At 33.0% G+C, this 12,424-nt stretch overlaps 1 protein-coding gene across 1 annotated transcript in view; it reads left to right on the plus strand.

The window, feature by feature from the left end:
* The window catches only part of LOC117169182 (zinc finger HIT domain-containing protein 2), an 86,577-nt gene extending 77,255 nt beyond the window's left edge, over positions 1 to 9,322 (plus strand). Inside the window, exons 4-5 of the mRNA XM_033355409.1 lie at positions 8,463 to 8,666; positions 8,874 to 9,322. Of these exons, the coding sequence (XP_033211300.1) occupies positions 8,463 to 8,666; positions 8,874 to 9,212 (543 nt within the window). The 3' untranslated portion in view covers positions 9,213 to 9,322. The remainder of the gene's footprint in view (positions 1 to 8,462; positions 8,667 to 8,873) is intronic.
* Positions 9,323 to 12,424: the final 3,102 nt, after the last annotated feature.

Here is a 12,424-nt window from a genome sequence, read left to right on the forward strand (position 1 = left end):
GCCTTGGAGGAGATTATGTTGAGAAATAAAAAAAAAAATTCTTAAAAACGTTGTTTTTCTTGGTCAGGCCGGAAACTTATCAATCCACCCTCGTATACATAGACATATTCTTAAAACTAAGATCGTGTCACAGTAACTAGATATGTGTATTTAACAGTAAATTAATACTACCAATTAATATCAAACATTGACCTTTAGAATCAATATGTTAAATAGAATTAGAAACTGCATTAGTAATAAGATCTTAATTATTGAATAAATATTTTTAAAATATTTATTTTAAAATGATAGAGGGCGCTTCCCTGATCGTTAGTAATATTTTATTCCCGGCGATTCCCAACTCGCATTATGACCTGTTTCGGTTACCCCCACCATTGCATCCAGCGGGTTACCCCTCACTTGTTTTTTCTCGCCTGGGATTATATCTTAGAACAGTGGTCGGCACGCTCTTGCCCAGGACAGGGTACCCTGCCCTGGCTGCCCTACGACCCACTTTCAGGGCAGTACCTGTGAGCTTGGCCAGACCACCCCTTTCCTCAGGGGTCTTTTGTTAGAAAATGGGCAAAAAATGTGAGATTAAAAAATTCGTAATTTTGCAATCAGTGACTTAAAAGTAATATATTTGAAATCTACGTATTGTTTCGATTCCAAAGACATGTAATTTGTCTATAAAGATTGAAAATTTGAAAAGTATTTAGTATTAAATTGACTGTAAAGCTGATGTTTCTTGATATCAAAATCCTTCAAATTTTTAACTTTTCTAGGCAAGTAATATATCATTGGAATCGGAAAAATTCGTAGATGCTGATAATGCTATTTTCAAATCGCAAGTTAACATTTCCTTACTTTGACATGCCTGTGGACGAAAGACCCTTGCTGGAGTAAGCTCACTCACTCTAAGGTACATGAATAGACCGAAAAGTAGTAGAAAAAATTAAGTCGGGTGGAGCCTGACCATACCTGAAAATTAAGCAAACAGTTTGCCGACCACTGTCTTAGAAAGCTGGCGTACCTGAGAGATTTAAACTGGACATTGGAAACTGAAATCGTAAATTTCATTTCCCAAGTTCCCCAAAATAAAATTAAACTGTTTTCCTTTCTGGTTACACTTTAAAAATTTCCCATGGAGTTTATTACAGTCAAATTCGAAGATTACAAAAAATTATTGATAAAAATGGAAATGTTTAATCTTTTTAGGTTGTAAATTCAAGTACATTTATAGATTTACTTCTTTTTTAAAATTTATACTTTGATGTTAAAAAATAAAACTGAGGTCGTTTCTTTTTAATTTGTCTGTTTAATTAAAAAACTCATTTAGTTTAGTAAATTGCATTTTTGTGGGTTAAAGATTCAACTTTATTTGTATAATATTCGTCTTTTTAGTTCGAAAATTCTTTTTTTTTTTGTAGTAGAAAGTTGATATTTCTGGTTATGAAAGCATCTGTTTGATTCAAATCGGTCTGTTAGGTGCAAAATTGTACTATTTTGTTAAAAATTCATTCTTTTTTTATTTTGAAATTAATTTATTTTAACTAAAAATGTATGTGTCTTTTTTGGTAGAAAAATAAGCTTGTTAGAAACTTAATTTTCTTAGTTCAAAATTAATTTGTTCAAATAAAAATTGAACTAGTTTGTGGAAAATTCATTGTGTTTTTTTTTCTGAAACTTAATCTTCTTAGATAAAAATTCAATTTTATAGTTAAAAATTGATTTCGTTGCAAATTTTAATATTTTTCATTGGAAAGTCATTTTTTTTGCAATTTATTTTTAAACTTAAAACTTAACTATATTATTTATGTTTGCACTTAACAGAAGATTATTCTTCTTGGTGCAAACTTTACATAAATATTTATATTCAACTATTTCCAAATAAAAAATTGTAATATTTTGTATGAACCCCGTCATTAGTTCTGAAAGTATTTTTAAAAAGATTGAAACAGATTTCCAAAATTGTAAAAAAAAATCTGGAAGATTTTCAGTCATTTGAAAAATTTTTGAAGGTTTTGTTAAAAATTGTTGGAAAAAGTCGAATGATTTAAAAAGATATTCAGAAGTTTTTAAATAATTTCAAAAACAATTCAAAAGATTCCAAATAATTATAAATAGAATTATATGCGGAAAATTCATTAAGATTCCTATGAAAATTAAAAATGGTTTATTTTAGAAAATGAATTTTAAGAGAATATTTAGGAATATTTCGAAAAATTTCCAAAATTTTAAACAAAAATTAAAAACTTTTAAGTGTTTTTTTTCATTTTGCAGGATTTATTCAGAATTAAGGATTTTGAAAGTCTGCAGTTAATGAAAACATTTGCTTGAGGTCACTGTTGAAACTTTCAATCACTTTTTTGTTGTAAAACTTTTTTTTACAAAATACTTTTAAAAAAAGTTTAAAGAAAACAAATTTGATAGAATGAATAAAAATTGAACAATTATTACGTTAGAAAAAATTCGATTAGGTTAAAAACATTCAGAAATTTTGAAGAAATTCAAAAATAATTTTAAATTTGGAATGTTTCGCATAAGTATGTTCGTTAACTTGATTTAATTATAACCTCATTCGAATTTGAAGTGGAAAATATTAGAAAAAAATCCGACTTTCCAGCTTTATTTCGGGTGAATATTATTATAAGTAATGAATTGTTTTCGCAATTATGTTTGTTTACTTGATTAAATTATTACAAATGAATGCTTTTCGATAATTATTTTCAAAAATTTTATAGAAAATTGAACTACTTTAAGGAAACCTTATCTTTTGATTAAAAATGCAAATAACTGTTTGCTTGAAAATTCACCTGCTTTGAGTAATAATTTAACTTTTTAAAATTAAAGATTGGTTCTTTTTTATTCTATTCCGCTGTTTTTGATTTAAATTAGAAATCTTTTCTTGTTTAAAATATCAACTGATACATTTTTTTTTGAGAACTCATATTTTTCCTGTAAAATTCAACTCCTTCTTTGAAAATTGAATTACTCCGTTGATTAATAAAAAACATTAATATTTCACCCCACTCAATCATCTAACGTTATTATTAAATGACATGGGGATGGGGGCGGGTGACAATGATACGGATCCTAAAATGAGGAATTTTTAGTTAAAAAAGTAAATTATCATTCTAAAAGAAAAAGAATTTTCATGTGAAAAAGAAGAAATTTTAACTTTGATAATATTTGATAAAATATAGCAATTTATATTTTCATAAACAAATTATATGAAAAAATTTGAAATATTGGAAAATCAGGTACAGCGAATTCATTCCTTCCATGTAAATAGCTTGAGTTTAAGTTGAATATCTTATTTAGTGACAAATGATAATAAAAAAGTCATATTTTGTGAACAATTTATAGTAGTCAAGTATTGATTATAAAATATTCCATGAATTTTCACTGAGTGAATCTTAGCATGGAATGCTATTATTAATTATCATTTTAATTTAGAAACCTAATTTTTTCTACGTGTAACTGCCCCAATAACCATATTATGCTTATCTAAACTACTCCGAAACATTTAAATGATTATATTTTACTGATTATCACAGATATATTATTTTTAGTAAGATTTGCAATAATTGAGAAAATGCAGGAAAATATAACTTTAAAAATACGTAAAATAAAAATATTTTGTTACAAATACTATTTACAATAAGGGTTATTCTTAACTTTCCATTTATTTTTGTGATTAAACGTAATTCTTATATTAGTAGGTACATTAAATCAGGCTAATTGTACAATATTTTGAAATTCGAATTCCTAAGGTTAATGTATTTTAAAATGAGAACGTTTAAAAAGTGAATAATTTCTAAGACATTTCACATTAAAAGCATTGATAATTCAATCATTTTCAATTTACAGGCAATGTTCCCAGACGAATGATTGCAGATTGATACATAAAAAATTGTAGTCAAATTTTTCTTTTAAAACGTTACAAATGGTAAAATTTGCAAAGTTTTCAATGTTCAGTTTAAAGGTCTTCAAAACAGAATAAATTTAAATTCGAAGCTTTCCAAATTAGAGTAATATATAGACATTCTATGCATGAGCATTGCAAATACAAGGGGATTAAAAGTACAATGGATACTAATTTCAAGATCTCAGGTATTGCAGCCTCTAAGCCGAAGCGAGAAATTTACAGGGTAAAGCATGTAAAGGGTAGCAACGGTGGAGGTACTCTCAATCAGGTCATAATGCGAGTTGGGCGTCTTTGAAGTTTACCTGCTCTGTGTTTTGGTATTTTTCAAGCTTAAGTTCCTCTCCAGAGTCTGAAATGATTAGGATAATTTTTATCAACAAAAATAAAACTTCTCTTAGCCACGGGCAAAAAACTGCTCTCTTCCGATTTAGAGTAGGCTGGGGCGAAAAGCCAACATTGTGTGTCCAGGAAACGCCTGGGTGCGGAAAAGTGGTCCAGTCTAATTCGAAACTCAGCGCACTTTGAAATTTTGAAATCGGATAATATCTTCAGTCTGTTCTTTGAGGGTGAAATCTCGAAATTTCACTAAAAAACACTAAAATTTAAGGTTTTGCAAAAATGGGCTTAAAATCGATACCGATGCCTTCCAAGGGTGACTTTACGATGAAAAGTCATCAGAGGGTACTTAGAGGTCCGTACCGAGTCGCCAAAGTCACCCCATGCCAATCCTCAATGAGGGGGAAATTGCTCAAAATTGCGTATTTTCAAGTAAAACGCTTAAATAATTGTGCGGTCCCTGGGTCATGTCTGTCTACGAGCACACGAGCGTCTGTGCCACCTCTAGACTGAAGCTGGATCCCCCCTCCCGGTCTCCTTCTCCCCTCCCCCTCCCTCTGGTCGAGCGTTGTCGAGACTTGTCGGAACCTGTTAATGGCTCGTACTGTCGGCTGACGCCTAATGTTCGTTCACTCGCAGGTACTAGTTGACGTTGTCCTTATAGTTTCTTCTTCTCATTGTCCCTCTACGATTGATATGGATATAGATTTAGTTTCCTTCTTTGAGGAAGGTGAAGGTGATAATCCTCCTCCTGAAATTAAGGCAAAGGTTGATGCTTCTACCGATGATGACGATTTTCACGACATACCACGCAGACTTGTGCAGAGAAAATCATTGCAGGCCAGACTTGACTTATCTGAAGCAGCAGTAGTTGCTCAAAGATATGGTATCAGTCAACGGTTTGCGGCACATTTAAGCTCGTCTGCACTCCTCGCTGCCAATCGAGCAAGTATGATCTCCCCGGATATTTCTCAAAAAGTACCCGAGTGTCTAGTCATAGATAAAAGTAAGGATTCTATTCGTGGCTTATACTTTTTGATAGTCGGAAAGACGAAACATTGGCAGCCTCCGGATTTATTAACGAGGAACACATATCTTTGGTGGCCGAACCAGGTTCTAAATACGTAGGCCATGTCGTCACACCATCGAGCCATGCTCAAAAAGAGTGTGATTCTATTTATAATTACGTAACAACAGAACTGAATGGAGGCTTCGATGCAGTGGTAGTCGTGGTCTGTGACGGTAGAAATACAAATACGGGCTGAAAGGGAGGAATTATTCGTCTACTAGAGGAACGACTTGATCGTCCCTTGCAATGGGTTGTCTGTCTATTACATTTCAATGAGCTACCGTTCAGAAGTCGTTTCTTATTTATTGAAAGACCTACCTCTGTTCCGAACAAATACTCAGGGCCAATAGGGGGACAACTTCCAACTTGTGAGACCCCCGATGTTGTAAAGTTTAAACAAGTTGAGTGTGACTTACCTGAGATTTAGCCCACTGATCTGAGCTCAGATCAAAGGTATCTTTATGAAATATCAGATGGCATACGGTTCGGAACGTACTCTCCTGAGCTGGCCTCCCGAAATATAGGCCCCATCAACATGGCTCCCTGGCTAACAACTGAAAATAGAATTCTGAGATTATACATATCAACAAAAAGACCCACAAACAAACTGCAAGTATTAGTTGAATACTTACTCACAGTATACGTACCTCAGTGGTTGCATATCAGACGGGATAAGTCTATCGCTGATGTGAGTCGGCACCTCTTCCAAGCCATGAAATATACTTCTTGAAATGGCAACCGACCCTAGGCTTACCGTTCGCCAAGACACACTCACCAAAATCCTGGAAGCAAATCATAAGCAACAGACAACTGTTAGATACAATATTGTGCCAAAAATGAATTTTGGAGCTAATGATTACACAGGAATGATTGATTGGGAACAGACAGATGCTTCACTTACCGCACCTCCAGTTTTAATTCGAATTACAGAGGATGAACTTACATCTAAGTTATGTATGGTCGATGGCTTCGTACCTGACTGGGACTTAAATCTTTCCCTTGTCACACAGTAGCGGTGGAAAGAACTGTTAGACTGGTAACAGAGGTGTCCAGACAAGGCATCTGTCCCGAGGCTCGGGACCGACAGATATGCGCCACACTTCTTTCTCGAAAGACTGTCAACTTATTTGACACTAAGAAAGACTTGTGGGTGTAATTAATGACTCTGAGACTTAAATAAGCACGTTCTACATATTTGGTTGGTTGGGTAGGGCCTGGGTGGAGCCCGATGTGCAGCCACCTCCACGTGGTGGGCTCTGGGTCACTTGAAGTAGTAGAACTCAGTGAGCTAGGAGCTGCACAAGTATTTAAGCGTTTTACTCGAAAATACGCAATTTTGAGCCATTTCCCCCTCCATGAGGATTGGCATGGGGTGACTTTGGCGACTCGGTACGGACCTCTAAGTACCCTCTAATGACTTTTCATCGTAAAGTCACCCTTGGAAGGCATCGGTATCGATTTTCAGCCCATTTTTGCAAAATCTTAAATTTTAGTACTTTTTAGTGAAATTTCGAGATTTTACCCTCAAAGAACAGACTGAAGATATTATCCGATTTCAAAATTTCAAAGTGCGCTGAGTTTCGGATTGGACTGGGACACTTTTCCGCACCCAGGCGTTTCCTGGACGCACAATGTTGGTTTTTCGCCTCAGCCTAATGTAGAGTAATGTATTCATTTTTGGTTAATTACATATGAACGGTATACATGCATTTAGTGCCCGTTCTAGCTTCCCATTCAGTTCATCCGTTATATCATCGTAAGCAATACATCCGTAGACAAAGAACGAGAAAATCAAACTCCTAACTAAGAGAATCGTGGTTGGTAAGAGGTAATGAATATTTACTTTAATTGAATTGCTGTAAAATTCTGAAGGTATTTCGATAACTAGCCATTACATTCTCCTTCCAAGACAGAGTACGTTTGAGCAAGTAACCAAAATCCCTTACCGATTCTTAAAAACAATCGTAATATTAACAAAACCTCAAAGGAGGAAGGGCAGGCAGCGAGTGCGTCGACAGAGGGAGAAGCACAAGGCCCAATAACAATAGCATTAATTTTAGCTGGACATAAAGCAAGGTCATTATTTTCAGTCCAAAGAACGACCCGATCTATATCATCTTAGATCTGACTGAGAAGTCTATTCAATTCTGCAGCTGGTTTGGAAGGGTACAATTTGAAGTGATCAGTGTGTTTAAGATACTTACAAAATTTTAGATCCTTTCCAAGATCAGAGATATACAAATTAAAAAGTGTAGCTGCAAGTGAGGAACCCTGAAGAACCCTCTCTTAAATTCCACGCATTCAGACATATCGGTATTACTAGTTTTTACACTTTGTGAACGACTAATTAAATAAGAGGCAAACTTTAATAGAAATAGGAATGGTGGTTTTAGGTATCGGTAAAATTAGTGCCCTTTTCTGCAACTTTAAAAGTTATGTCTTCCGATTGCCTCCAAATTTTCAGAGTTTGTTTGCCTATGGGATAGTAGTACACCCACCAATTTATAGACTTTTACTACCATCAATCCTCGAACCACAGGAAGTGAAATTTGCATCCCCCGGGCAAAGCGGGTATTTTAAAATGGTCATAACTTCCTTTCTACAAATGAGAATTGAATTTTCTATGAGTGATTCCTGAAGGGGTTTTCATTCTCTTTCATTCTATGAAATCTATTGTTTTTAATTATTGTAAACAAATTTCCATTTAAAATGTCTATTTTTACATTTTTTACTCTTCGGGCAGTTTTTTAAAAGTATTTTTAAATGAAAGCCTGCCTTTTTTCTGATAAAAATTTTGTTTGGCTTTTTGGGACTGAAAATAGTTATGTAGTTATGCGAAGATATCCGAGCGAAAACCTTCCTCACACAGGGGATGCAGATTTCACCCCCTGTAGTTCGAGGAGGGATTGCAGTAAAAGTCTATTAAATTGGTGGGTATACTACTATCAGGTAGGCAAACAAACTCTGAAAATTTGAAGGCAATCGGAAGACATGACTTTTAAAGTTGGGTTAGTTCAGGAATAATACCCCATATCTGGAAAAATACCACATAGTAAATTAATAATAAAAAAATATTATATTTATTCATCCCAATTTAATAAAATTCAATTAAAATATAAACATAAATGGATTACTTTTTTCATTCAGAAATCTTCTACGTACGTCCAATTCAACATGATGAATGTAATTTATTCCTATGCGTACACTGCAGTCCACTTTTCTGGAGATCACCTGAATTCAGCTAAATTAGCGACTCAGGTATTCCTTTACGTGTGTGACAATATGAGCCAAAAAAAAGTATTCACCGACGCTGAGTCTGCTGCGAGGGCCGTCTTTCAACGCATTTTTGGGGTAGATATTTGATCATTTTCCACTTCTTATTGTTTGTCTAAATAATCAGCAAAATAGTATTGAAATAAATGCAAAAGAAAATAATAATAGTACATTAATTTCTTGGCGATTGCAGGTTAGATGTTTTACATCTGAATGCTTTAAAATTGAACTGTTTATTTACACATACTGATTTTTATACTCTTCTAACAAATTTTTTAATTGCAGGAATCAAACTTAATGGAAAGTAAGGCAAATGGGAGAATGCTGAGTGTTAAGCAAGCCGGAGATCAAATAATGCGCGGTCCTGAAAAGGCAAACTGTTGTTATTACGTAATAGCTGCCTTATCTGATTTACACAGATTAGTTTCCAAAGCAAAGGTAGACTTAAATTGTAAATCAGAACCAGCAAAAACGCAATTTCCCAGAAAATTCCAAGAGCACAAGGATTTAGAGAGAATAGATGTTTCAAAGAAAAACATCGAATTGCACTTAAAAAAACTAGAATTCTATCTGTCGTGGATAAACCTTTATGGAAAAAAATTGTGTGGAACGAAGTTACATTAACGGGAACGAAATCTGGAGTCTATTCAACTAAAAATAAGAGATTTTTAAGTATTAATTTAACGTTTCATGCATGCAATATGTTTTAAATAAATTCGTGAAATATTTTTTACATAATTATGTATGAGATTATTATTTTTTATTCTGTTTCGTACTACTTCATCACCTTTCTTTAATTTATGTCTTTTCATGTAATATTTTGATTGAAATTAATTGTTTTGAGGCGATCAAATTAATTTTGGTGAAGCACACTACTCAAACGGTTCCTGCCTTACAGACTTTGCTAAATCTCACATCCACCCGAAATAAGTTTTTAAACTGCACAGTTGGGAATTTAAATATAAAGGGCATTAAGGAACGTTGTTATGGTCCTACATTTTCAGAAAATTTCGAAAATAAATCTGGACCAAAGACGATGTCAGGGTACCGTGCAATACCGGACGGCTTAGCTAACCCTTCCTATTGTAAGACGATTGAACGGGAGCTGGCTGTTAAGCGGGGCGATGTGATGCCAACCGAAGGATACTGTATTATGTTGCGTTTGAACGTTTAAACTTTAAATCAAGTCCTCTATTTAAAACAGTTGACACTGCAACTTTTTATTTAATTCTATATACAATTTTTGAAGAATTTAATAGCGTATGCTGCTGCGTAGATATCTCAGCACTTATACTGTAAAATGTCTTAAAAAATGCACATTTCTTTTCATGATGAAGATAGAAAAGAGAATCCCCTCGTGAAAAAGAAATTCCAATTTATTACTATGTTAAGATAAGTTTCAAACAACGTTTGGTTTTTTTCTGGTATTTACCCTTGAGCCTATACTATGGGGACCAGAAGAGATCAGTTTAAGACAGCTTTAAGACAGGCCTGTACCTGCCTGCACTGTAGTTTGAGTTGATATTTTTTTCAAGAGTCTAAAAGATTTATCGGAAATTTTCTACATTTTTCCAACATTTACTAAAGTTTTAGGAAAAATGTGAATAATTTTAAAATGTATTCAGTAGTTATTGGGAATTTCGAAAATTTTGAAGATTTCGAAATACAATTTTAAAGTTTTTTCAAGGTTTCGAAAAGTTTTACAAAAGATAATGAGATAGTGAAAATCGAAAAATCAAAACCGTTGTTTAGTGTAGGGGAGGGTAGGAATAATGAGAGGAAAATTAAAAGCAGATTAGAAAGGAAAGAAAGGGATGAAAGAAAAGAAACAGTGATAAAAGGTCTAAGATTAGAAGGGAAGAAATTGAAGGAAGGATGAGATAATGTTCTAAAAAGAATAGATGCTAAAGTAGAGGTAGAAGAAATGCGAAGTCTAGGAAAAGAAACGCGAAGAGGAGAAAAAAATTTTTACTTAAATTAAAGAAATGAGAAAATAGAGGAAAGTAATGACAAAGAAGAGATTGTTATATGGAAGCTCGGAGATAAAAGAGGATGATTTGACATGGGTAGAAAGGAATATGCGGTATGAGTTAAGGAAAATAGCAGAAAAGGAAAGAAGGGAAAAAGAACTGGGAATAATTCTGGAAACTGGGAGGGAAAGGAACGGGAGATAGGAAAATAAGAAATAGTAAGAAGTAAATAGAGAAAAGAAACGAATGTAGGGAAGAATGGAGGATATGTTACTAGAATATATCAGGATTGGAGAGAAAGGAAAGTAAGTTCATGATAAATTTGACACAGTGTGATGTAGTAGTAATGATGGAAATGTGGCTAGACGGAAAAGCATGGGAAAGAGTAAGAGGAAGGTTACAAAGAGGTTCCAACCCTAATAGCACGGAACGTTCCAGGAACATTCCACTGGAATTTTACGCGCTCAGGGAACGTTCCACTGGAACATTCCAGGCACATTCCCGGAACGTTCCATGCTATTAGGAAAATGGAAATTTTAAATTGTAAAGAGGAATATAAAATGGATGGGAGGAGATAAGTCGAAGATAGTGGGGACTTACGGGAATGGTGATATGGAGGAGAAATCACAGGAGACGATGGAAATAATAGAAGAAAATAAAGAGGAGATTATGCTTATAATAGTTGGGAATTTCAATGCGAGAACAGGAGACAGAGGACGAAGGGAATGGAGAGGAGAAAGAGGAAAACAATCCAAAAACAAGTCACTTAATTAGTGAAAATTAGGTTCATTGCCATTAAAACAAGAAATTATAAAAGTATTCACTCTAGAAATTTATTTAAAAGGATTGTGGAGCATTCTGACGTTGCCCCAATTTTCCATCTTTCTAGTAATTAGAATTATTCCTGAATAGAGTTAAAGAATGCAATTAAATTTTCACAAAAAAGGAATAATATAATAGAAAAAATATACTGAATATAAAAAAGACGATTTTTGTATTTATTTATTCAATAAAAAGATTAGAAATAATTTTTAAAAATTAAAATGAATCAACAGAAATATCTATAGAAATAAAATTGCTCCGCTTTATAAATATAATAATATAATCTATCGAAATTATTTAAATCTCTTGAAAATGCATTAGAATTTTTTAAAACGCCACAAAATAATTAAAAAAATTGAAATTCCTATAAACTATTGAAATAAAAGTAACAAGTTTTAGGATTCTTTCAAAATTTCCTTAAATATTTCCACTTTTTAGATATCTTTTTTAATTCTTGAGAGTGCCTGCGAATCTCTTACAATACTCTTTCAAACTCTTCGTAATCTCATTAAGTTACTGGAATCCATTAACAATTTCTTTGTAATCTTTTAAAATAATCTAAAATATCTCAAACGTTTTTAAATCTTTTGAAAGTTGTTAAAGATTTTAACAATACCAAGAAATTTGAAAAAAATACTTTACAATATTTTAAACATTGTTATTGTTTTGTAAATTGATCCTGAGGATCAATGGAGTGACAACTTAAAAAAAACCATTGATTTAAGTAGAAGTAAGTAAATTTAGAAGAATTTAAGTAAATTTTAAATATTCCAAAGAATTAAAAGAATGCAGGATAAATTAGAAGAATTCAGGGTAAATGGCAAAAAAATAGTTTCAAATCTTTTGAAATCTTAGAAGTCCGACGAAATACCTCACTTCTCTTGAACAATTCCTTAAAATCTACTACATTTACAGATTTGTATAATTTTCATATTTGTAGAATAAATTTACCAGACAGTTTATCTGACCGATACGTATTTAGGGTTGATCCACTGTATTTCATATGATGGAGAGTTATCTTTTAGTTATATAGGGCGTTATAGT

This window comes from Belonocnema kinseyi, chromosome 3, assembly GCF_010883055.1.
Source record: "Belonocnema kinseyi isolate 2016_QV_RU_SX_M_011 chromosome 3, B_treatae_v1, whole genome shotgun sequence".
Lineage (NCBI taxonomy): Eukaryota > Metazoa > Arthropoda > Insecta > Hymenoptera > Cynipidae > Belonocnema > Belonocnema kinseyi.